This window comes from Leopardus geoffroyi, chromosome B2 (genome assembly GCF_018350155.1).
Source record: "Leopardus geoffroyi isolate Oge1 chromosome B2, O.geoffroyi_Oge1_pat1.0, whole genome shotgun sequence".
Classification (NCBI taxonomy): domain Eukaryota; kingdom Metazoa; phylum Chordata; class Mammalia; order Carnivora; family Felidae; genus Leopardus; species Leopardus geoffroyi.
The window spans coordinates 57,913,431-57,939,895 of record NC_059332.1 but is presented as its reverse complement, the minus strand read 5'-3'; the positions used below and the strand labels follow the sequence as shown (position 1 = coordinate 57,939,895).

The 26,465-nt window shown below is 37.4% G+C and overlaps 1 protein-coding gene across 2 annotated transcripts in view; it reads left to right on the top strand.

Annotated features, from left to right (window-relative positions):
* Nucleotides 1-26,465, top strand: part of LOC123608563 (protein eyes shut homolog) — a 363,718-nt gene that overhangs the window by 129,091 nt on the left and 208,162 nt on the right. For both annotated transcript variants that reach the window (XM_045498669.1, XM_045498668.1), the window contains exon 5: nucleotides 7,085-7,305. In XM_045498669.1, coding sequence (XP_045354625.1) covers nucleotides 7,085-7,305 — 221 coding nt within the window. The remainder of the gene's footprint in view (nucleotides 1-7,084; nucleotides 7,306-26,465) is intronic.

Here is a 26,465-nt window from a genome sequence, read left to right as displayed (position 1 = left end):
GTCCTCTGTTTCCTTGTTATCTTCTCTCTGGATGTTCTAGCCATTATTGAAAAAGGGATATTAAAATCTCATACTGTCATTGAGCTGCTATTTCTCTCTTTGGTTTTGACAATGTTTGTTTCATATATTTGAGCGTTCTGATGTTGAATGCATACACATTTATAATTGTTATATCTTCCTGGTCAGTTGACCCAGATAATCATTATATAATTATCATTATTTGTCTCTTATGACAAGTTGACTTGTCTATTTTGTCTGAAAACCTATAGGCATTCCTTTTCTTTTTTGGTTACCATTTGCATGGAATATCTCTTTCCTTTCTTTCACTTTCAGCCTATACATGTCCTTAAATCAAAAGTGAGTCTATTATAGACAGAATATGTTAGATATTGGTTTTTTTTTAATCTTTTTTTATCCACCCATTCACTTTATGTTTTTTGATTGAGGGTTTGCATTTACATTTAAAGTAATTATTGATAAGTAATAAATTGCTATTTCCATTAATTATTTTCTGTCTTATAACTCTTTTGTCCCTGTTTTTCTCTCTTGCTCTCTTCCTTTGTGTTTCATTGATTTGTGTGTGTGTGTGTGTGTGTGTGTGTGTGTGTGTGTGTGTGTGTGTGTCTATGTGTATGAACCATACTTTGATGCCTTTCTCATTTTCTTTTTTGTATCTTATATGCATAGTGTCTTTGTGGTTATCATAGGGCTTACATACAACATCTTACAACTATAATAATGTATTTTAAGCTAATAGCATCTTAACTTCAGTTGCTTGATCTTCGAGCTCTAATCTATATAGACACCATTCCCAAAAAGCTTTATATTTTCATATGCTTTCATGTTGCTGTTTAGTGCCTTTTCATTTCAACTTGAAGGACTCCCTTTAGCATTTCTTGTAAGGTAGATCTAGTATTGATAAGCTTCCTCGGCTTTTGTTTATTTGGTTTGTTTTCATTGTTTTTTATTTATTTATTTATTTATTTTCAATGTTTATTTATTTTTGGGACAGAGAGAGACAGAGCATGAACGGGGGAGGGGCAGAGAGAGAGGGAGACACAAAATTGGAAACAGGCTCCAGGCTCTGAGCCATCAGCCCAGAGCCTGACACGGGGCTCGAACTCACGGACCGCGAGATCATGACCTGGCTGAAGTCAGACGCTTAACCGACTGCGCCACCCAGGTGCCCCATGTTTTTTAATGTTATTTTAGAGAGAGAGTACATGATCAGGGGAGGGGGCAGAAAGGCAGAGAAAGAGACAGAGAGAGAGACAGAGAGAGAGAGAGAGAGTGAGAGAGAGAGGATCTCAAGCAGGCTCCATGCTCACCATGGAGCCAGATATGGGGCTTGATTCCACAACCGTGGGATCATGGCCTGAGCTGAAATCAAGAGCTGGACACTCAACTGAATGAGCCATCCAGGTGCCCCTCTGCTTCATTTTTAAAGGACAGTTTTGCCAGATATAGTGTTCTTATTTGGCAGTTTGGGGTGGGGGGAGGGAGTTGAGCACTTTGTGTGTATCATCCCACTCCCTCTGGCCTTGAATGTTTCTGGTAAGAAATCCATTGATAGTCCTGTGGGCCTTCCTTTTATGTGACAAGTCACTTTTTTTTTTTTTCTGCTTTCAGAATTCTCTGTCTTTGACTTTTGACAATTTGATTATGTGTCTTGCTGTAGACTTCTTTGAGTTCTTTCTTGTGGTAGTTTCTGGGCTTCTTAAATCTAGATGTCCATTTTTTACCCCAGATTTGGGAAATTTTCAATATCTTTTTTTTTTAATTCAGCTATAAATTTTTGTCTTCATTCCAACTAAAAGAATCAAGTAAGAAAATGTTTGAAGAAGTAAAGTTAAAATTCTCATGTTTATTAACAGTCATTATATCTTCAAGTAAGTATTCTGCCCCTCTCTTTCTTCTCCTTGTGAGACTCCCATAATGCACATATTGCTCTATTTGATAGCATCTTATACGACCCTTAGGCTTTCCTCACTCTTCTTCAATCTTTTTTTTTCCTTTTGCTCCTCTAACTGAATAATTTCAAAGAAACCTATCTTTGAGGTTTGAGTTTGAGTTTGCTGATTCTTTCCTTCTGCTTGATCAAGTCTTTTGATGAAACCCCTCTAATAAAGTTTTCAATTTAGTTTTGTATTTTCAGCTCCAAAATTTCTGCTTGATCCTTTACTATATTTTCTCTTTGTTGATGTTCTCATTTTCTTTATGCTTCATTTTCCTGAGCTCATTGAGCATCTTCATGACTGTGACTTTCATTCTTTCTCAGGTACTTCCATTTCTTTAGGGCTGGTTGCTGGAGACCTCTTTTGTTCCTTTGATTTTTTTTCCCCCATTTCTTCCTTTACATTGTAGAATTCGTGATGAGATCTACACTATAGAAAAAACAGACATCTCTCCCAGTCTTTATGGACTGAATCTGTATAGGAAAAGATCTTCACCAATCAGCCTGAGAGTCTGGGAACCTCTCAAACCTGTGCATGTATCTTCTCTGGACTTGTGTGTGTAAATTCTCTATTATAGCAATTTGCCAGTTTCCTTTTCCAGGTACTCATAGTGTTTTGCTTCCTCTGGTGTCTGCAGTACTACAGGTTCTCTGGAGCTACCTACCACAAGCCACCCACTTCTGTTTTGTTCTCAGCAGCCCCAGAGTTTCTAGAGTACATGGGTCATGCAGAACTTCCAAGTCAGGCAAAATAGAAACCAGTCACTCAAGAAACCCATAGAAAAGCCATAATGTTAGAAACATGCTCCACTCTTCTTTACCCTGCCCCCCTGCTCTGGCCCCTATAAGAGACCACCAAATTATATCAGCCTCAGTCTACTGCATCAGTGGTCCTCTGGAGCAGCAACACAGCATCCGGCCGTCTTTTGTTTTCAGTGATGGCCAGGTCCCATCAAGACAGGGGAGACAAACTCATTCTTCACTCAGCCCCCTGAAAAGACATTATTTTGGGTGCACACTTCAACTCTTGCCACTGCTAGGGAGAAGTCAGGAGTTAGGGGGGTTTTGCCTACCCTTCCCACTGAGCTGCAGGGGACATCTACAGTGAGTGAATTCACGTTATTCCAACCTTTGCATTTGGTCTCAGTAGCGCCACACCTGGCACACTTTCCTGTCAGCACATAGATTCAGACAAAACGGAAACTAGTCCCTTGGTCAGTCCCTGAAAAGTCTGCACATAGTATATATGTTTCATTCTTCTATTTCCCTCCCCAGAGAGAAACTAGGAGCTGGAAGTTTTCTTCTAGTTATACCTCACTGAGTCTGGGGGAGAGGTTTGGCCAGTGAGTGCCACAGATTTTCCTGTCATCCTCAATAACAGCTGGTTTCATACTCACCTGGGGTACAAGTGCTTCTTAACTCACTCTACTCATTTCTCACAAAAGGATTTGGTCTGTGTATTGTTGTTGAATTAGTGTCTCCCTAAAGAAGGAGTAGCTGGAGCTTTTTATTTTGCCATATTGCTGATCTGTATACTATATTTTCTAAATATTTCATTTATTTATGATTTCATTCCCAAGATTACATTAAATTTCCATTTAGACAAAAATAATCCATATCCTTTTCTTTTTTGTATCTCTACTTCCCTATATCACTGTGCTCACAGGGTAGCAACTCAGTTCATTGATTGCTTCACTGAAGTTTGGTTTTTTCTTTGACAAAGGGAGAAGATACTATTTTGAGAACATTCTCTAGCCTGGAAAGCCTTAAGAATCAAAGATTTAACTGGAAAGTAAAGAACTAATGAGGATTTCATTGCTATTTATCAAATTTAAAAAAAACTCTTTTTGTAAGCTACTTGACATTAATCTCATAAGAAATTGAAGAATTGCCATATAAGCACTATTGGGCACTCTATGCTATATATATTAAATATTGAAAGCTATATTAGAATTAAAGTGATATTAATATTCCTTCTTGAGTGGTATCCAGTGAGGACCTCCTGGAGACTGAATCTAGTGAAACAGCAAGGTTATAAGGCAGCATAAAGTAGAAGAAGATGCCTAGAAATTAAACAGGAAACTGTAAAACACACACACACACACACACACACACACATACACACACACAAACCAGGATTGAGTGTCATAAATCAGGTCATTTGTAAAAACCTATAGTAAACCTCCTATTTATAAGACACTGTTATGGACTCTGAAGGAATCCCAAAGTGACCATGTTAGAGGCCCTACCCCAAAGGGATTAAAATTAATATAGAAGAGACTGTATGGTCATAGATTATTATGGGGAGGAGAGAGAGAGAGAGTGAGTTAGAGAGATCTCTTGTAAGATAAATATTGGTTCTGCCTTTTGATCCCCTTTCATTAAATACCTCTAAAGTTTTTTAAAAATTTAAGATAAATCATATGTAAGAAGTAATTTAAATAAATCCTTCTTGCCAAACACCTTACACAGCATCTCTTATCCCATTCCAAGACTTGATGTTTCTGGTTTTGAATTTGTCTGCATTCAATTCAGATAATATTAAAAACAAAAATCTAGGGGCGCCTGGGTGGCACAGTCGGTTAAGCGTCCGACTTCAGCCAGGTCACGATCTCGCGGTCTGTGGGTTCGAGCCCCGCGTCAGGCTCTGGGCTGATGGCTCAGAGCCTGGAGCCTGTTTCCGATTCTGTGTCTCCCTCTCTCTCTGCCCCTCCCCCGTTCATGCTCTGTCTCTCTCTGTCCCAAAAATAAATAAACGTTGAAAAAAAAAAATCTAGTAACAACACCCAAATAAAAGTCAGTGTTTCAATTATAAGTCATCACATTCTTGAGTAAAGACAAGTACACTCCAGTAGTTAATATTAAGTAAAAACTACGTTAGTTACCTTCCTATTAACATAAAAATTATTTAATTTAAGATTTGAGGCTGTAAAACAAAACTAAACATTGAATCAAGGTATCATTACAGAAATATATGTAGACTCCAAAGTCTAAATTTAAATTAAAACAGAATAAAGAAGAGATAAAGCAGCTTCTTACCTGTTTCCACCTCTGTAGTTTTTAGAAGTTTGTTCCCTTTTGCCTATCTTCTTATTTTATTCCTACACATTATAAAAGGGCAACTATATTCTTCCTTTAAAGAGAAAACTCTGGGAGGAAAGGGAATGCTTATTTCACTCTTATCATTTGTAGAGTCCTTTTCCCTCAGTCACCATTCATATTTTTCATTATCTTGATGATTCCTCCTTGATTATCCATGTCTGTTCTCTGTGGTTTTATCTTGTAAGATCATATCTTCATGTCAGACTCTATTCTCCATAGTCTGATTCACAAGAAGTTATTAGAAAAGACTTATTTTAAAGACCTGTCTCCTTAGAAATGATTATACACACAAAAGGCTGCTCCTGGATAATTAAGAGTCTGGGGATAGAGGAAGTCAACCATTTTAATGGTTATCTATGTTCAGTCAATGGCAGCAGCTTTTTCAGACATTTCAGGACTCCAACTAAGCTTGAGCCTCAGATCAGAAGAAATACAAGAGCCATCTACTTTCATTGTTTGGGTGTTTTTTAATGGTCTAATAAATCATAGATAGCTCTATAGACTTTCCCTCAGATCTGACTACTGCTGACAGAAGAGGAGGATATTCTTCCATCCTTTATCAGTTTTGTGCTAAAACAGCACACTTGTCAAAGCTGTGAGAGGTTTGCTGTTCCAGGTGTGTGATCAATACACAAAGATGTCAAAGATCCTCGGTGAGAGAAGGTCATGGCCTTGGATTCACTGATTCTACAGGTTCACGGTAGATCCCAGATTGCATTAGCAGTGAATCACTTATCTTAAATTGATAAAAGAGTTTTTGCTAATAGTTTGTTAGAGTAGTAATATAAATGGACTTAGCATATGAGAAAGGATGTGAAAACAAACAGAAATACTCCTGTACTGCAAGAGGGCCTATTATTATACCTTGAGTTTTCCACCCCACTATGCCCGAAGATAGTCATCCTCTGGGTGACTGTATATCTGAATCTTTTATAAAGTACACACACACAAAATTAAGGAATGCCTTTAGAAGCAGAACTCGAGTCACTAAAAAAGAACAAGAGCTCAAATAATAGAGTTAGTTAGATCTATTATGGGTCATGGAGATGCTTTGATGTTCCTAGAATTGAACATGCTCTGTTCTCTAAAAGTGCATTTGCATCAAACCAGAGCATATTAATGTAAACATTAGGTGACATTACTGAGCATTTCCCATTCTCTCCTCCCCTTAGAGCCCTAACTTAATTATTTGGCTCTAGTTTCAGAATTCTTGCAGTGATAGTTTTCCATTTTAGTGGATCTGTAATGTCAATCTGGATAGTTTTCAGGTATCAGTTTGGAGTGCATGAATGTGTACTGGGGATAAGGACATCAGAGGCATAAACTGCACAAATGCTGCATGCACCTTTTGTATGCCAACAGCCCTGAAGATCAGGGTCTTGTTACCACTTCATCCAGAATTCACATGTATCTCATAAATTCCTGTTTGGGAAAGTTACTTTTTATATACATACAAATGATGAGAATTCAATTTATATACGTTACTGAAGGGTGGGAAGAGAGATTAAGTAGCAGTTTACATCGTGCCAGTGATTTTGTCATCATTCTGGTCAGCAAGTATAAGCTCCGTTTCCAAATAAGGTCTCATTCGGAGCTACTGAGGGTTAGAACTTCCACATAGGAATTTGGGGGAAACACAATTCAATCTCTAACAATAGTTAATTAACAAGACTCTATTTTCCTTATCAGTTATTATTTGCTAATATTTACATTAAGATTCAAACACTTCAGTTCCAAAATACATTTCAGAGTAATCAATCAACAAGTTTTATTGAATGTCCTTTTTTTAAAAAAATTAAGATTTAATTATGTATTGTGAGAGCTACAAAAGAAATATAAAATAAGGGCCCTTTCCTAAGGTAACTTATCCTACCACCTAGTAGAGGTGACAAAACTAAGCAACAATTACAACCTGTTTTACACAGAAAGATACATTAAAACATGCCTTACAGAACAAAACATTCTAGGTCTTTCTCGTATAATCTGGCAACACCTGATCAGATATTTTTGTTGTTATTTTTCTTATAGGTGCATTTTGAATCAATGTACCTTGGCCATATCCCAGAAGATGTTAAGATCCATAAGAATGCAGGTCACATTTACGGGTTCAATGGCTGCATTCAAGAGCTTCAAGTAAACAACAAAGAATTCTTCATCATTGATGAAGCACTACGTGGAAAGAACATTGAGAACTGCCATGTCCCATGGTGTGCTCGTCATCTATGCCACAACAATGGCACCTGCATCAGGTTAGTTCTAGCCTCTTGAACTCTAACCTATATTTCTTGACTCCATTCTTAAAACAACAAAAACCAGCAGCACTGTCATCTGGGTGATGGAAAGGTCTGAAACTTCCAATTTTGTGTATGCATCATCTAGATGTTTCACACATGTGGTGGATACTTGTTTGTTCAAAGAAAGTTGTATATTGTGGTTCCAATATCAAGAAATACTTGACCTCTGAAAATAACTAGGTAACTGGACCTGATTTTGGCAATTTCAGATAGATTCAAGCATAATTTACCAAGGTGTTCTGCTTTTGGAATATATAAATGACAGATTTTTATTCATTGATAATGGTTTTGATGCATTAATTTTTATTGCATTTTTTTGCTTCATCTTCAAAAATATAAAAGATCAACTCAGATCTCTAAGATTGAAGATGGAGAAGAATACTTATATCTGTTTCTTCTTTTTATTTGCAATCTGTATGTCAAGGAGGAAAAAACCTATATACCTCATTTCCCTTGAAATAAAGATTCATCCTGCTCTTATAAGATTAAAAGATTTTAATTACAATTACTTTCTGCTCCACTAAAATGTCTTAAGTGAATCAACCCTGAGGGAGTCTCATTTGGACAGTGTAGAACATATTCCCAAATTTCTTTAATCCTCTGAGAAATCTTTATTTCAGGGCTACAAATAATGACAGAGAGGATGGTAAAGCATGTACAGATTATATTAATGAAAGTCAAGGAAAAATTGACCAAATCTCACAGGAAATATCTTAATTAGTTCACCTCAGTGTTTCTAAGGGGCAAGGTATCAAGTAGGTAATGACTCCACAAAAGTAAACATCTGTATGCATAGTGTGGGAAAGAGAAAAAAAATTATCGCAAGAGTAGATAGGAAATGGTAGGCAGAGATGGGCTCTGAAAATAATCACTGGAAAAGGAAATGAAAAACAGCATAGAACCACAGGCCAAAGACAGGAACAGAGGAATGGGCAGGTATGATAAAGTCAAGGTGATATATTTACCGAACAATCACACTCTGACCTAATATTTGAGGAGAAAGCATAGTTTAGTGGAAAAAGAGGATATCAACTCTTGGGGTGTCTAAACCCTTTGCTTCTGATTAGCTCTGCCCAAGTGTGTGCCTTGATTTACACATTTGTAAAATGACACCAGCATTTAGGACTTAATTCATATAAGAAAAACATAACAGATGAGGTTTCAAAGGACTTGAAAAGAGTGAATTTTGAGTTTGAGTGAAGCTAACTTCCTTGGTCGTGGTTATTTTTCTGAAAGAAACAAAACCAAGGTCTTATTTAATAAGTAGGCTGCTTTATAGTGAACCCACTAATAGCAATTATTTCTAAAACATATAATAATGCAAAAATTATCCAGTAAGATAACCTTCAGGACCCTGAAGGAAAATTAACTGTTGTGTAACTAAGTGAAATAGAAACAGGAAAACAGCTTTTCCTACTGACTTACTAATGTCTGAAATATTTGTGTCATTCAACCTAAATTAAATATTGTCAATGAGGCTTTACCACTGACAGAATTATAAAAGTGACAAGAATTGTGTTTCCTCTCTTTCTATATATGATGAACAGACTCTAACATAGACCCCATTATCCCTCTCCCAGTGTTCATGCCTTTGTATGATTCCCTCTCCTTTAGTGTAGGATCTATGATTTGCTTTGAACCAACAGAATTGGTGAAACCAATTGGTGAACCAACAGAATTGGTGAAACCAATTGGTGAACCAACAGAAGGTGGTGAAACGTCAATTATGTCATTAGGTTACATAAGATTGTAGCTGCATCTTGCAAGGAGACCCTCTCTGTCTTGCTGACTTTGATAAAGCATGAAGCATTTTGGAGAAGGTCCATGTGACAGGGCACTGAGAATAGCCTCCAGCAAACAACCAGTAAGGTGGCCTCTAGCTGACAGCCAGAAAATATTGAAGCCCTCAGTTCTACAACTGCAAGAAACTAAATTTTACCAACAACCACTTCAGCTTGGGAGCAGGTCCTTCCCAGTTGAACCTTGAATAATATCCCAACCTGACCAACACCTTGACTGAAGCTTAGGGGCCTCTTATACAGAGGACCAGTTAAGCCTTTCCTTAAACCCTTGACCCACAGAAAAAATAAGATAATAAATGTGTTTTAAGTTGCTAATTCTGTGGTAATTTTGCCATACAGCAATAGAAAACAATTATACTCTAATTTTCTACAGAAATGTCCGCATCACCAACTCGGAGAATAGGTAAGAGTTAGTTTTACTTTGTAACAATAACTGTCAGAGATACTGTAAGCCAAATACATGCTAAATAAAATAAATCTCTTATTTTCATAAACTAGAGAACCTCACATGACTTCCAGTTTTAGTTATTTAATATGTATTTGAAAAAAAAGTAAAAATAATTATTCTAGTAGGATAGATATAAATAGTCCTAGGTTCATTCTCTTAGATTTATTTCAGCAAACATTGCCTAAAGGCCAACTGAGGGAAAGTACTGTGAAACGAAGATGTATATTTAAGACACTATCCTGCACACAAGCAGCTTTCAGTTTAGTGTGGAAGCTTTATCAGCACTTAAGGCCTTAGAGTGAATTTCCCCACACACACACACAAAAGTATCTGTTTTCCATCATATACATTATTCTGGATTTCCATATCAATTTCTCAGTCTTTCAACCTCTCAACCCCTACTCCAGAGAAATCCACTCAAATGACAGCTGATTTTGGCAAGCACTATTTAAGGTCCTCCAGATCTGTATGTGCCTTTTATTGTTAGTGAAATGGAGACTAGCTGGCTGTAACCCCAAATAAAACACTCTTCACATCCTCTGAACAACATGATTGCTATCTTGATTACCAATGCTGAACTGCCAAAACTACTCTTTGCGTTATTGCATCCAGGACATGCTGGTCCATGGCAACTACAACTTCCAATCCAGCATCTCCTTATGCACACCAACACCATAATACACTGGAGTTGGCTAATTTCAGAACAACAACAAAAATAGACTTCTCAGAAGGATCATAAGAACAGCCCCTTGGAGGTCAAAAGTTTAATCCAAGAAGAGCACAGATAGCTATAGGGCTACAGGGAAGATGATCAGAATAAGAATGGTATGTTTACTCTTTCCTGTTTTGTCTAAAATACCAATAGTAAACCATAATAGGGCATTCCAGCAGTCTGTGTAGCAACTCATAAGGAGAACCAGAATATGTACTGAAGGAGGACTCCCAGTGAGACCATGAGCAGCTTCAGTCCATAGAGAAGAACACAGAACAAAGAAATGTCATAAAGAATCCTCACCATGACCAACACACTGCCCCCAGCAGACGCATACCCATACTTGGAATACATGGAATGGTATAAAGTTTTCCAACCAAGGAACCTAGAGAAACTCTGCTACTGAGCCCTATCTTGACTTGGACAAAATGGACCCGAACTGGCTTAATGCTTTTGGCAACTCAGTTCCCATCTGTGTTGTTGGCAAAAGCCAAAGATTATTTTCCTGTCCGTGTTGTCGCATCATAAAAAGGATCTCTCCAGGACCTTCCAGATTGTCTTCCAACCCTTGTCACCTTTTGGGTCTGTCAGTGCTATCTGACTTGATGTCACTCCTGAGCCTGCCTACCCAGGCAGACTTCTAAACTCTCCTCTTCTTTTCTCCTGTTTTTTTGTTTGTTTTTGCTTTTTATATATGCAAACAGATATATTCTGGAGGAGAATGTAAAATCAACATGCATTTGAAAACATGAAACTTCAATAATTAAATACTTGTCAAGGGCTGGAGGGATGAGATACTTTGACCCCTAAGGAGTAGGGGCTCATTTTGGATTATTCTAATGGGAAAATCTGAGTAATTAGAATATTTCATGGTGGTTTGCCTTCTGAAACTATGAGGGTCCTCATGAGTCTGGGTTTGCTTTCCATGGCTTCCTGGCACTAGCAACTATTCTTAGAAATGAAATGCATATTACTCTTATGGATTGGCAATATCAGTGTTTTAGCAAATCAAAACACAAATGTTATGTTTGCAATGATTTCTAATTAGGGCACTATAAATAGCTGGAGTATAAAATAGTCAACCTGGGAAGGAGAGCCATCCACGATCCTCTGTCTTGCTGAGTAACTGGGAGAAATGAGACAACCAGGGAAATCTCAGATTTTCAGAATCCTCAGAAATTATTGAACCTTATACCTCATTTACAATGTCCTTCACTCTGTCCTTGTTTCACTCCTGTCTTTTTGGTATGTCTTTGTTTTTTCATGTTTATCACATTGTAGTTAGTTAAAAATCCAGTTTGAACTGCCCCCAGCAGGTCCTTTTAGTTAACTGACATGAAGAAGTCACTTCAAATCCTGGCTTAGTTGCTTAATAATTATGTGAACTTGGGCAAGTTTGCTAATCTTTTGGAACCCCATTAACTGAGCTAGAAAGTAGAGATGCTTTCTGTATCAGGTAGGAATCCTTCTGTTACAAATTCTGGGAAACTCATCCCAAACAGAATTTACTGGTTCACACTAAGTGGAAGGCTGTGGATTCCCATTTTAGGTATCTTTTGATTCATGACTTAAAGGCCACCCTAGGGCCCAGTTTCTTCTGCTCCCTTTGGACACTTCAGTTTTAACTCCATTCTCAGATTTCAAATATAGCAAAATGGCTATAGGTGCTCCATCACCTACACCCCTCAGGTTTTCTCTCTTCTCCTGTTTTCCCAGAAGAGGAGATTGGATTCAAGACAGCTTTCAAAATAGCAGAGCAATTTCAATAAGGTATATCAATATTTCGCCTTTCTGGATTGAAAAGGAATAGACAGAGTGACCTGATAGAATTCTTTTTTGGTCTACAAGTTTATTTTACTTCCAAAGTAACGGACCCTGTATGTTCAGAGAGAGTCATTATTACAAGGTCAAGAAGAAAGCTTTTTTACCTCTCAGCTTTTCTGTCTCAAGATATAAAGACACTAATTTTTAAATACTATAGCATGTATGCATGATGGTTTTACTTGAAAATGCAAATAATTTTTCATCACAATTTAATTGATCTAGTCCAGTGACTTTCATCTAGAATTTAAAAAAAAAATCTCTCCTAACCTTAAGAGAGAGAAAAGTTTTTTTCAGTGCACACGCACACACACACACACACACACACACACACACTTGTACACCCTAATCCATATCTCCTGGGAATGCTTTTTCCAACATGTAAAGACTAGTGGTTTAATAGTGGTTTAATAGGAGATAACCCTTAAAGAAGCATACTTACTCTAAAGAAGAGTAGGATGGTAAGTGAAGAGACGTTCAGTACCATAAAGCTATACTTTAGGGTTCATGCAATCAACCCTATTTATAGCTATTTGTAAACAAAATCATCACTCATTTTAGCAGCTTGGTTGATAAGTTAATAAGTGTTATTCAGTGTTAATAAGTTCTGTCCCTCCATTGTCTATGAAGGTAACCTGCTTACAAGAAGACAAATTTCATGTTGAAAAATATTAAGAGGAGTAACACTTCAGCAGCTTTACCAAGCAAATGTCATTCTGCTTTGAGTACCATCACATGTTTCTGGACAGTATCCAACCTTTTTTCATTTTGTTATAAATCTGTGCTAGAATTTTCAAACCCCTGTGGTTGCTCATTTCAGAGAAACCCAAATTGCATGTAGTGAAATTCAGTTTAGAAAAGTGATACAGAAGGGTTATTCTGAGTATCCAAATCTCTATGGACTTTGAACAAGCTGTTTCCAAAAGGGCATACATAGGAAGGTTAGCAAATTAAACAGATAATATTTAAATCACTTTCTCCTTTCTATGCCAGATGTTTTTAAATAGGTTAAATAATAATTTAAAAGGATCTCAAGTTTGGGAATATAACCTATACAGCAAATGCACTAAGAACTCATGTCACTGACATTATAGTAAATAATTATTGAAATGCAAGTTTTAAACTTAGTCTTAATTTTACCAGGTGCTAAGCCTATAGGAATGTATTTTATCATGCACTGAAAGTCAATAATTCCCATATGTGAATGAATGTGCTGTCTGTGCCTCTAATTGTTCTCATAGCTTTTATTCGTCACTAACCAATGCTACCCTCCATGTGCTGGTCAGGGGTCGCAAACTTTTTTGTAAATGTCAAAATAGCAAATATTTCAGACTTTGCATCACAGCGATTCAACTCTGCTATTGTAACTCTAAAGCAGCCTTTGACAACATATAAAAAATGAATGGGCATGGCTGTGTTCCAGTAAAACTTTATTCACACAAATAGATGACTAGCAGGATTTGGCCCAAGGGCCATGGTTTGCAGACCACTGCACTAGGATAAAAGATGGATGAAAGAGTTGTTTTATTCAATTCATTGACCAAGAAAGTCCAACTCAATTTAATTTTCAATGCTAAACAATGTTTACATAGATAGATAGATAGATAGATAGATAGATAGATAGATAGATAGATAGAGGTGCCTGGGTGGCTCAGCCAGTTGAGCATCCAACTCTTGATTTCGGCTCAGGTCATGATCTCACAGTTCCTGAGATCAAGCTCTGCATCACACTCTGTACTGACAGTATGGAGCCGGCCTGGGATTCTCGTCTCTCCCTCTTTCTCTGCCCCTCTCCCATTGCTCACAGGTACTCTCTCTCTTTCTCTCTCTCAAAATAAATAAATAAACATGTTTTTAAAAGTTATATGGGTATTATAAGGTATTGACTCATGCAGTTATGGAGGCTAGGAAGTTCTGCAATCTGTCAGTCGGCTAAAAACCTAAGAAAGCTAGTGATGTAGATGCCAGTCTGAGTCTGAAAGCTTGAAAACCAGGAGCGTTGATGGCAGGAGATTGATGTCGCAGCTCAACAGTCAGAGAGCGCAGCGCGTGGGTGGCTCAGTCGGTTAAGCGGCCAACTTCGGCTCAGGTCATGATCTCGCGGTCTGTGAGTTCAAGCCCCGCGTCGGGCTCTGTGCTGACATCTCAGAGCCTGGAGCCTGTTTCAGATTCTGTGTCTCCCTCTCTCTGACCCTCCCCCGCTCAGGCTCTGTCTCTCTCTGTTTCAAAAATAAATAAACGTTAAAAAAAATTTTTTAATAAAAAATAAAAATTAAAAAAAAAACAGCAAATTCTACTTTCCTCTACTTTTTGTTCTGTTCAGATCCCCAAGGGACTGGATGATGCCCATCCAAGTTGGAAAGGGTCATCTGCTTTATTCAGTCTACCAATTCAAATACTGATTTCTTTTAGAAACACCCTAAGAGATACACCCAGAAATAATGTTTAACCAGCTATTTAGGTATCCTGTAGCCCAGTCAGGTTGACACATAAAATTAACTAAAACAAGTAATCTCCAAAAAAAAAAAAATTGTATTTCTTACCATTAGGGAACTTTCATTGTTCCCACTGTCCCATGTGAATAGAAGTAAAAATTGGTTTCTTTCATTCTGTTCTTTCAATTCATTTTCCCTTTTCTTTCAATCCATGTTTTCTCATTTCATAGACATCTTTTTTGACATTGTTTGATAAAAAGAACTTTTTTTGTGATTTCTAGATATTTAGTTTTCAAATCATTTAGCACTTCAAAATGAGGTAGGAGCTGTAAATTGAATTTGAAATTGCAGTAGTAACAACCATTAGAGTACAAAAGATTAGGGTATCATGTCTTAGCATTTCTATCTGTTCTGTAGTGAGTAGCAACACCCCCACAAAATGTTTGCTTGTCTTGTCATTTCATAGTGGTATGTAGCTAGGCATCACCTGCTGAGATCTTTTAGTTTTTACTCTATATCCAGGCCAGATTACCCTTAATCTAGCTCAGTGGTCTACTCTCACCTTCTGAATACCAAGGGGGGAAAAAGAGCCTATTTCAGATCAATTTCTCACCACAAATTTAAACTAATAACATCTTCAAATATTTAATCCTTCTTCTTAGTTGCTACACTTTCTGTCTACAGTCAGCATCCTTGAAATTGTACTCAGAATTTGTGTCTCATGTCGTAGAGGACTAATTTGTATTTGGTTAGATTATTCTCAGCTGTAAAAGTTTGCTACTGAGCATCTAAGCATCTCAATTGTAGGTAGCCCCTATTGCTAGAAATAAGGTGAAAAAAGAAAGTACCCAACCAGGTTTCAGGTAAAAATTTAGGAGTGTATGTGGTCTTCTCCATTTCTCTCATTGTGTTAATTAATTGAGCATTTAAGACATTTATCTATGTATCCTTTCATTAAAGGCAGTTTAAACTTTAGAGGGTTTTACTTTTCTTTTGTCAGTGATGTCAAGCGTGCTCTGTAGGATTTCTCTTTACTTTTTCTTAATGGAATATCATGCATGTTCCAGAGCTTTCTATTCATGTTGACATATTAAAAGCATGATTCAGCCTACTCCAGTTTAAAACTTCCACCTTACATTTAGTTTAATGGTTCCAGTCCCCTTCCTGGTTGGGTACACCTGCAGTTCAAGAACTTGAATGGAGAAAGAATGTGATGTTTTCTTCCTGATGCCATTCTGTCCCTCTTCTGTGTCTAGTTTGTCATATTTGGGGCTGTGCTGGGGCAGAAGGGATTTGATTGAAATAGATTCAGAGGTTTTCTTCTTAAATGGTGCCATTTTGGTTCCGCATGTTCTCCCTACAACAGAAGCTCAGTGCTGGATCTTCTGATACATGTGTATGTGAGTCTTCACCAAAATCTGCGCAAGGGGCCACTCCACGGTTCAGTTACCCAAGGGAGGAAAAGATCTTTGGTTTATTTCTCCCAGCCTTATACTTCACAACTCCTTACTTGCTGGTGTGCTCTCCCCCAGTATAGACCTGGTTTACTCTGGAGCAAATGAAGCTAAGAGTCTCCCTCCCCCCACCCTTACACATGTCCTTCTGAGACTTGGGAGTTGCTAGGAATTGCAGTAGGTTATTATAGTTCTCTTTCAGAGGGCAAACTAGCTTGCAATCAAGATTCATTTCCATGTAAGCATTTCCTGGGAAGAGTCTAAAGAGATTTCAGAGAAAGAGGCCCGAATCTCCAAACTTCCTTGTAAGTCACTGAGATTTCTTTTCTCATTGTAAATAAATATTCACTTTTATACACAATTCTGTGTATATACTTTTAAATCCTGTTTGTTATAAAGACCAGTGTCAAAGGTCAGTTTTCAAAGAGTTTCAAACCTGACTTTCACACAAGTACATAATGAACACATGCCAAAGATTTAGTTATCTCATTAATGAAGACATGAGCATGATGGTTAAGGCTGCTTCAAAGAGAATCCAAGAGACTGAGGACAGAGTGTCACTGAGTGAATGCTAAAATAAGACTGCTAAGTTAAAGACAAAAGTGGTTAGTACCCTACAAGAGAACAAAATGTAATTTTGTGGTTTTCTTTCCTACCATTTTATGCTTGTTTGCTTCTCCATCAGACAAAAATCTACAAGTTAACATGTAACTTCAGAGTCTGGGCCTAATCAATAGTAATAGTGAGCCACAGAAAAGTGCATTCTTCCAGAGGATTACATACTCTTTAAGCAGGCCTGTTAGAAAATACTCTAGTAAGATATTAAAAGAATATGCTCTTGCCCCTTTGTCTTGTTTCTGAGCTTTGAGCTTTTTCTGAATACCGGCCATCTTCTGCATTACCAAAAGATGGGAGTCCCAGCTCCTCAGTCCTATCCCTCTGCTTTCCTTAATGTTTAACAAGCTGGAGGTTATTATAAGCAAAAAAGCACTTAGAAAAATAGACCCATTAAAGTCTTCCATGATGTGAAAAACAAATATATCAGTGCTATTATTAGAAGAAAGGAAAAATACAGGCATGTTTTAGCTCCATATTACTGAGATGAAATGTAATGTATCACAACAAAATATTTTGGTAACTTTTTTCTGTTTTTTCCCCTGCAATATCCATATTTAGAAATTATTTTAATCCAATCTGTTTGATTAAAATGGGGTTTGTGTATCTTTAAGATCATTCATCCATCCCTTCATTCATACCACAAGCATTTGCAGAGAACCTTTTTTATGTTAACCTTTTTTATGTTTATGCATGGGATTTATAAAGAACAATAAGACATGGGATCTTTTTCCACATACTCTTTTGCTTATGATAATCTCAGGTTTGTAAAACATTAAGGGCTGCAGAGTAAAATGTGTTTTTTTCATTTATGCATACAAGGTTCAGTCTTAGGTTGAAACAGTCTAGGTTGCACAGCCTGTTGTTTATCTTTTTGATCTCATTTCTTTCCCCCATTCTACAAGTGTCAGGTATTGTGAAAATGGATTGATGTGGGGTCATTTATTCTTGCTTGGATAGTCTGACTGAAGCTGCAGGGTTCTTAGTTGCTTATAAAAGTGGATCACATATTTGGAAAGCATAACTCTTACCAATGTAAGTGTCACAGGGTTCTTGGTAAAGTACAAATGCAGTTTAAATTGATTTTCTAACCACTTTTATTACTGCTATCCTTGAGTGCAGCAACAAGGGTTGAGCATTTGTTTTTACAGGGCAGAAAGCATTTAGGTCCTCTGCAAATCAGAGTTTCATTAAAGTCGTGATTACAAATACAATTATATTTAAATGAGAACCATTAAACGTGAAGAAATTGTATCATTTACACCAAATTTGAAAAGTCTCAAAGAGTTAAATTTTCAAGGTTTGACTAATAGAAAAGACCACTATCAAATTCCACACATATTTTTTACATCATATTTATGCAGCAAGGTCAAACAAGTAGGGGGAAAAATCTCATCTTCAATTTTCTCTACCCTTAGGTAATAATACATGGAGAACTCATTTGCCCTGATTGATCTTCCTGGGCATAAGAGACCTCTCTGGCTTAAATCCCATCTGAAAACTATCCTTCCTCTCCTTTTCTTATAGAATACTAACAGTTTTTTTTTTCTCCAAAGAACAAGCAAGCAAAATATGAGCTGCTAATATGTTTTCCTTGACTGTTTTGCTCCCCTTCAAAAACTGTTAATTAATGGGGTTTTAGGAAGAATTTATGTATTAAAAGCAGTTTGTTTTGTAACTAGAAATACTTATTCTTGTTTTAAATCTACATGGCTTACTACTGAAAGCTTTCATTTGTATACATGCGCACGCACACACATACACACACAAAAGATTTGGTAAATTGTGTTATGATTTTTATATGTAATTGGATATGCAACTGTTAAAATTGTGTGGAAAAGTTGACAAACAAAATGAAAACAAAGCACAGTTAAAGCTGGAATGAAATGTGAGATATCTAGAATCCCTTGGCTTAGGTTTGCAAATGCTTAAAACAAGGAGTTTAAATAATTAATTTAGGAAGGAAACAAACCAATCGTTTTGGTTCAGTAGTAGACAGAATTCCCAAGCCTTACATTTTGTTCCTGGCCCATTTGCTGCCTATTAGTTACCTTAGGAAAATTGCTTAACCTTTTATACTAGGAAAATGAAGTAAGAATTCTTCCCCCTCCCATCCTACACAGCAAGTGATTTGGAGAACAAGTTAAAACTTATTAAAAACTTAAGAGTATAAAGACTAAATGGAAAAACACTGGAAAATAAATTTGGTTATTGTTTATTGACATCAAAACACAATAGTGGCTTCAAGCAAGTACTGTCTATAAATACTGCTGATTGCCATTGACCTAGCAATTACCAAGTGCTGTCTTTGTTTTGGAAAATGAGATAGTGGTACTGTTCTGATGTAATTTTATCTGAAAATGATGTTAACGCTTAAAATATCTTTGGGACATAGATTTAGATTTCAGCTTCACAAATGGGAAAATGGGGTATAAATGAGTTAAGATATTTGTTCAAGTCAACACTGATAATAAAGACAGGAGAAATCATACTCTTCTAGACTTTAAGTAAGTGCTTTCTGTCCTAACCTTTGCAATATGAATCAACTATTTGCTCCATTACACAAAAAAAGTTAGTTGTCCAAAGTTAGTGATTTGGTAGCTATTTTCAGCAGTTCTCTGAGTTGGGAATTATACTTAAAGATGAGGCTATATCTAAAAATTATAGTTTATTGCTTCGGACCAGTCTAACAGGCAAGAGGTCTGTGCCTTCTTCCCCTTACTCTTAAGGGTACCACTAACCATTTCTGGAATTTTCACCATTTCAGTAAAGAGGGGATTAAACTAGACTGGAATTTCCAATACTGTTTTTCAAGATATACTAATAAGCACTCCTTGGGGGAAAAAAGATGAGAGGGGGCAAATTTTTCTAAGACAAATTCATAAAATGTCACATGCCCATTCCCCTCTTTAAGTGTAATGTATTTCAACATGTTAAAGAAGTCGTATAGAAAATAACGCATTCCACTGTACTTAATAGAAGTTTCTAAACTTATTTCACCCAAATAACATTTTTCCAGGAATATGTATTAACATTACACTGAACATTCTGTTTCTCAGAAACAGTATGAGGAAATGCTACACCAGTTGATACAAACAACATCCAGCCAGTCCTTTTTTTTCCACTTTTCAAAGACTTCAGAGTAGAAGATTGTACAGCAATACCTGGGAATATATGCTGGGTTTGTATGCTTTAATACCAAGAATCCTTTCTTCATACCTGACAAGTTGTCATAGGCTCCAAGATATACATTGTTTTCTTCTCAGTCCTGTATTAATAGGACTTACGACAACAATTTAAGTTCTATAGAACTGACAGAAAATCATGCCTAAATATTGGAGTTGTGTTGAGGGAGGAAATTATCTGCGCATTGGAACCCTGTGGTGAGGTTATCCCTGAACATTCAGCTGACTAATTCCCTTCCCTTTTCCTCCCCTACAAATGCTCTAAGGTTTCTGTATTTGGTTCCTCAATCTACCCAGAAACAGAAATTAAAGCCTCAAAACTGTTCTAGTCCTAAATGTGAGTCACAAATATTTATATTCATGATTCAGAGGGTGACAGTTTCTGCTCCCAAAGAGACAGGCCTGGGCTGGGGAAGGGATGGTGGAGAGGAAGAGTCAAAAGAATAGGGACTAGTTGTTTGGAAAGAAGAAGGACTTTGCCTCAGGACCAGGACAGAGTGAAGCAGACTCAGTGCCCAGCTGGCCTTGAATGTGGACCACCTATTGTCACATTTGGGAATTCCTGACACTTGAAATGTCCCTTGAACAGATGATGAACCAACATGCACCTTTTTCAAGGATGGACATGAATGGATACTTGGTCTACAAATGAGATGGAACTGCTCAGAACCACTGGGGACTTCCCCCATGAACCAGAACAATGGTCAGCACTAGGTTCAAATCTCGTATCTGCTCTTCTATGTGATATGGGCACATATCCTTCCTGAGCTTTTTTTTTTCCTCATTTGACTAAAGATGACCCAGACCTTTCTAATTCTAGATATCTAAGCATCTAAAGGCCCTTCCAATGCTATTGTTTGTCATCTAGAAGTATATCCTCTAATTTAAATATTAAGGGAAATCTAAATGCATGTTGATTTAAATATATTAAAAAATACATTCTAATTTTATGTTCTGCCATTGTGTATATTAAAAATCTATTTCTGTGCATATGGAGGGCAACTGAGAAAACCTTATACTATCATGGTCAGATGAAGTAAAAATCCAGAGAATGCTAGTCTGAGAGAGATAACATTGACAAATAAATCATTCTTAACCTGAACCAGGTTACTTGGATGTACCTGAAGTGAAATTCTCCAGTTTGGGGCTTTACTTTTTATTGTCCAGTCCATTTTACAGCTTTATAGAGGCAGAAGTTAACTTGTAGATTTTTGTCAGATAGAGATGAGAATAATTTCGTTCTAATGGAAAAGTACTCTAAATGTTGCAGTTTATTACCCTGTTGGACATTGACTAGTTTTATATCTAATTGAGCAATCTTAATATTGCTTCTCGAATATTCTTTAAATTAGTTTTGACATCTTACTGATTCCCTCATTAATTACCAAGTTAAATAAAACCTTGACATGCATTCATATTATGTTTGCAGGCATAATTTCACTGGTATAAATTACACTTTATCAAAATTGCATATCCACCTTCCTTTCCTTCATTATTTTTATATGAAAGGAAGTGGATTAAAATGAAGACCAAGTGAGGAAACAGTCACAATGGAGAATAAGAAAGGCAGTGCCAACCCTCTTGCCTCAGGATTGAGGTAAGAGCCATCACTTCTCAGCAGTAATGTTCCCCATCATCCCATACATCATCTGTCCTGGGGACCACAGCCAAGCTTCATGGGTGTGAGGCACTGTGGCTGCACAGGGAATCGTGCTCATAAAAGGCCTTCATTAGAGGCTTAATACTTTGGTACTGCCATATCAAAATTCTTAATACACAGATAATCTTTGATTTTGGCTATTGTTAGTGAAGTGAGATGGGACAATGGAGCTTGTGCCAGGACTTGGAGTCCTGCAGTCCCACCACCTTCCTGTGTCTCCAGGAAAAGTTCTCAGTCACCTGCTCCCCACCCAGTGACCACTGACAGGCCCACCTCTGACGGGGGCCTGGGCATGGGCACAGGAAGAGTCAGGGTCCAGTCCATGACATAGCCACATGCTAAACACAGGGCATGGTCCTGGATGTCTGCATAGGTCTGCATTCACCCTGTGAGTATCCTCATGCCTGAGGCAGGATGGCATTAACTGGCAAGTAAAAAATACAGTAATAGGGGCACCTTGGTGGCTCAGTCAGTTGAGTATCCGACTCTTGATTTTGGCTCAGGTTGAGATCTCAAGGTTTGTGAGCTTGAGCCCCACGTCAGGCTCTGTGCAAATAGCTCAGAGCCTGCTTGGGATTCTCTCTCTCCCTCTCTCCCTGCCCCTCCCCTGCTTGCTCTCTCTCTCTCTCTCTCTCAAAGTAAATAAACTAATTTTTTTAATAAAAAAAGAGAACACAATAACAGCTTGAGAAAGACTGCTAAAGAAAGTAAAGGGTTTTTTTTTCCTGCTTTTTGAAGTAGAGATTCTGCATCTTCATCTTGAACTGGGCACCACAAATTATGTAGCTGGCCCTGCGGGGGTGAGGAGTAAGTGTTCTCAAAGACGTGCTGCTTGACGTCCAAGCCTCACATACTTGGAGTGACCACTGCAAATATACTGGACCAAAAAAAGATGCAGGAGACAAAGTTTTCCATTTATCGTTGACCCTCGAGTCTTTTTTATCATAATGATATGTGCTCAGAGAACAAAATAAATCCCAATGACAGTGCATGAGATTATTTAAGGATCCCATAATAATTACAGAATGTGCAGAATATTTATCACTCTCTATTAGTTAATGCAGACCCGTCAGGATATTCTTTTTGCCCAGAACTTATGCACTGGAAATGTAATAAACAACAACAACAAAAATCTGCATGCTCTCCTTTAAAACCCAAACTCATAAAAGCCAGGTCAGAAATACCCGAAATTTGTTTTTCTAAGGTTTTCATAGATTTTATATTATGAAATTGTTCTTGGACAAGGAAACATTCATCTTCAGGTCAGTTCAACAGGCATATTTAGAGAGCACCTACCATATGCTAGTCATTTTGTGAGGCATAAAAATAGTGCTGCAAATAAGTCATAAACCCTATGCTCGAGAACTTGAAGGGGAATGAGGATGCCACAATATAATGTATAAGTGCTCATATTAAGAACTGTACATATTGATGTACCGCTGAGAAATATATCACTATGAAGCCACAAGCATAGGCACAACATAAACAGAAGTGGAAGCAGAATATATGAACTTCGTATATAACTTACTTCACAGTAAGTTCAATTTCGATACATTGCATCATTAGGTAAATATTACAATCCAAAAGCACATTTAATGTAATATAGACCTCGTTTTCACATATTCCTACCAAGTTCTCCTGTTTGATTTGCATTACTTACTAAAACATCTAAAACTGCCAAGTAAGGGAAAACTCCAATGAAATTTCTCACCTGCCTACCATGGCTGACTGGAGACTTAATCGTGGTGAACATCATCCTTTCTGAGCCTGTCTTGGGGAGCTTTTTACCGAAAGGAAGACTGAAGTTTATCAGGGGTCATCTGGCAGGAGAGATTTTTATTAGAGTTTTGAGAAACCTCTGAAATATTCTGCCTTCACCTCTGTAGCCTTGTAGAACAGGGGACTGCAGATCTCATAGCTAATATTCAAACTAAAATTGCACCACATAGGTATGAGAAATCAACTTGACATCAAAGGTTATCCATCTTCCCACACTTGCTTCTCTTGCTCCAATCTCAATTCCATAGGTGCTTTTATTTTTTAGTTCATTTTTGAGAAGAAGGAAAAAGAATGCTTCCACATATGCCTCTGCATTTTTCCTCTGTTAGATGCATCTGCAAATCCAGCTGTGATTCTTTTGTTGCTTCTCAGACATAGACAAATAAGCCACAAGCAAGACTACAAAAATAAAGAATTCTATTTGTCCTTGAATGTGGTTTGAGCTACCACATCTTTATTTTAAACGAAAGCTCTTTTCTAAACTGTGCATCCACAATATTTTTCAGATATTTCTGAGTCTTTTTCAGAGAATTTTCCTAGAAAAAGCAGAGAAATGTCAAACTGAAATAGCCTCAAAGAGCAGATATAAATGTAGAAGATAAGTGTAGAAGGCAAACACATCTCCATATTAGAAAGGTCTCCTTGTATTATAATTAGTGAAAGCAGAATTTTAAAGTCATAATGTGGCAGTAATTGTAATGGTGCTCGTGACAGCATACTCTTACATAACCTAAAACTAAGCCAACCTTATCAAACACTGCTGAGTAATTTTTTAACTTACTCTGTCACTTAAAATGATGTCATTTGGGGGGAAGTCCCTTTGCCTCCCAAATCTTCAGTTTCTTGCCTATAAAACAGAGAAAGTATTAATGACTGCTGATCCAGCTCTTCAGAACTATATGGGGCTGAAATAAAACTACATGTATGGAAATGCTTTAAATTGCAAAGCACCATCCAAATGCAAGGACATTTTATTATATAGGTGCAGGATGTTGAAAAAAAAAGAATGTAAAGACTCCTTTTGATTTATACAAGTAGTTTCTGTTCATCCCATGAGGATTTGAGGATTAATTATAGACTTCCCACATTTCCAAAATATTCAGAGACTTATTCAAATAGGTTCAGAACCTACTGAAACATGTTGAGTTGATCAAAAGCCCCCCCAAAATTTCTCCAGTCCTGCTTAAAACTCACTGGTGCCAGACTCAAATGCTTTTGAGGCAAATCAGAACGAGGTAAATTCCTGTGATCATTGGGGAGCATTTGCAATGTCATTAAGTTACTGCCTCTCTCTCCCTTCCAGGGAAATCCTAGTATGTGGCTGGAGTTTTTAAAACATAGCTTATTGCCCTTTAGCACCACGTGGACTACCTTTATACTCTTTTCAGTTAACCCCCATAGGAGGGGGAGGAAATAATAGAAATAGATAGCATCATTAATTTTTTTACAATGTCCTAATCATTCTATATGCATTATCTCAGTTAATCCTCACAATATTGCTATAAGGTTCATGCTCTGATTAACTCCATTGCATAAATGGAAAAATTCAGGCACGAAGAAATTAACCACTAATGGTGGAGGTAGGTTTAAACCTCAGGCAGTCTTCTTAGTCTCTGCTCTACCCCATCACCCTCTACTGCATCCTATGAAATATTCTACTGAAATGACTCTGGTGGCTATTGCTGTTGTTTGAGGCAGCTACATCTTTTTAAATGCTTTATTGTGTTTTGTGGCTGGTATCTCATTAGTTGATGTACATTTTTAAAGTAGACATCACAGCCCCTTTAGGGGCGTCACAAAATAAGAAAACTGAAGTTCAAAGAGGTTAAACAACATGTTCAGGTTCACGGAATAAGTGGCATAAGTGACTTGGCTGGGATTTTAGCCCAAGTCTGTTTGAATCCTACATCACATGTCCTTTTAGTAATGTTTTGCTAAATCTCTGTGATCCTTTTCACATGATACACATGGTATTTTCTGTTACAGGTTCTATTCCTCTCTAGCTCCTGGTAATGAGGAGAAAATTCCAGCTATTTTGCCAGATCTTACAAAGACCAATCATGATGGGGTTTTAGAGTGGTGGTGGGGGGGTCTGGGGCTGGTGGCCAAGAAAGAATTCTTGAGATGTCTTTGGTACAAAAAGGTGATTTTATTAAAGCACAGGGACAGGACCCGTGGGCAGAAAGAGCTGCACTGGGGTTGTGAAAAATGACTAATTATGTACTGTGGAGTTGAGGGAGGTAAAGGCAAAAGAGAGGCCGCCAGAAAGATTTTGATATGCTAAAGAGGACTCTGAAGAAACCAGAGGCCTTGCTGTTGTCAAGCTAAGGTTGTTTTCCCTCTAGTAAGGCATTAACATTAAGACAGTAGGAAGTTCCTGGAGAAATGTTATATTCTGTATTTGTCTCAAGTGTTTGTCAATGGGCAGGTTATAAAGAAATTTGATGTTATTTACATTTTCTCCTTGCCTTTGTTCCCCACATCATTGTGGAGGGGAGAGTGATTTAGGGCTCCAGGAAACTGAATCTGGGGGTTTCTGGAGATTAGGTTATTGATAAGATTGCCTTTTTCTTGTAATTTACTAAGACATCTGTAAACTGATGGAGACTCCTGCCCTGCATGACTGTGATCTCTATCAGTTAACCATTTGTTTACCCCTTTCCTTTGTTCCTGGGCAGCCAAGAGTACCTGAGGAATGTCACAACATATCCTACCTGGGGTGGAGGGTGGGGGTGGGGGGGAGGGGCTTGTTGTTAGTTTGTGCTTTGCCCTCAGCTTGCCTTATGCTCCCTTATCACCAAGACAGGTCCAAAAGCTAAACCATGAAGTTACCAATTTTTTTTATTGAAGTCAAATCAACCAATCCAATCGACACAGCCCCTATTTTCATCTTCCAGTTTATGCAGTAATCATTGGAACGAATAGAGGTCCTTACTCATGAACAAGTTGTCATACATTGTCCTGCAGACCCATTATATTACCAGTTGACTCTTGGGAAAGGAAGACAGTTTGATACCTAAGCACTCATAGAAGGGTTAGGCCTTTCTTGTTCATCAAAAATAAAATGCATTGTTAATTTTTAAACCATCCTGTTAAAACTGAAAACAATCACTTAAACATAAGAATTTTAACAGTACATAAATATTACCTATTAGATTGGAAAAGCAGGGGCAGAAAATCGTACATTTTCACACATAGACATCA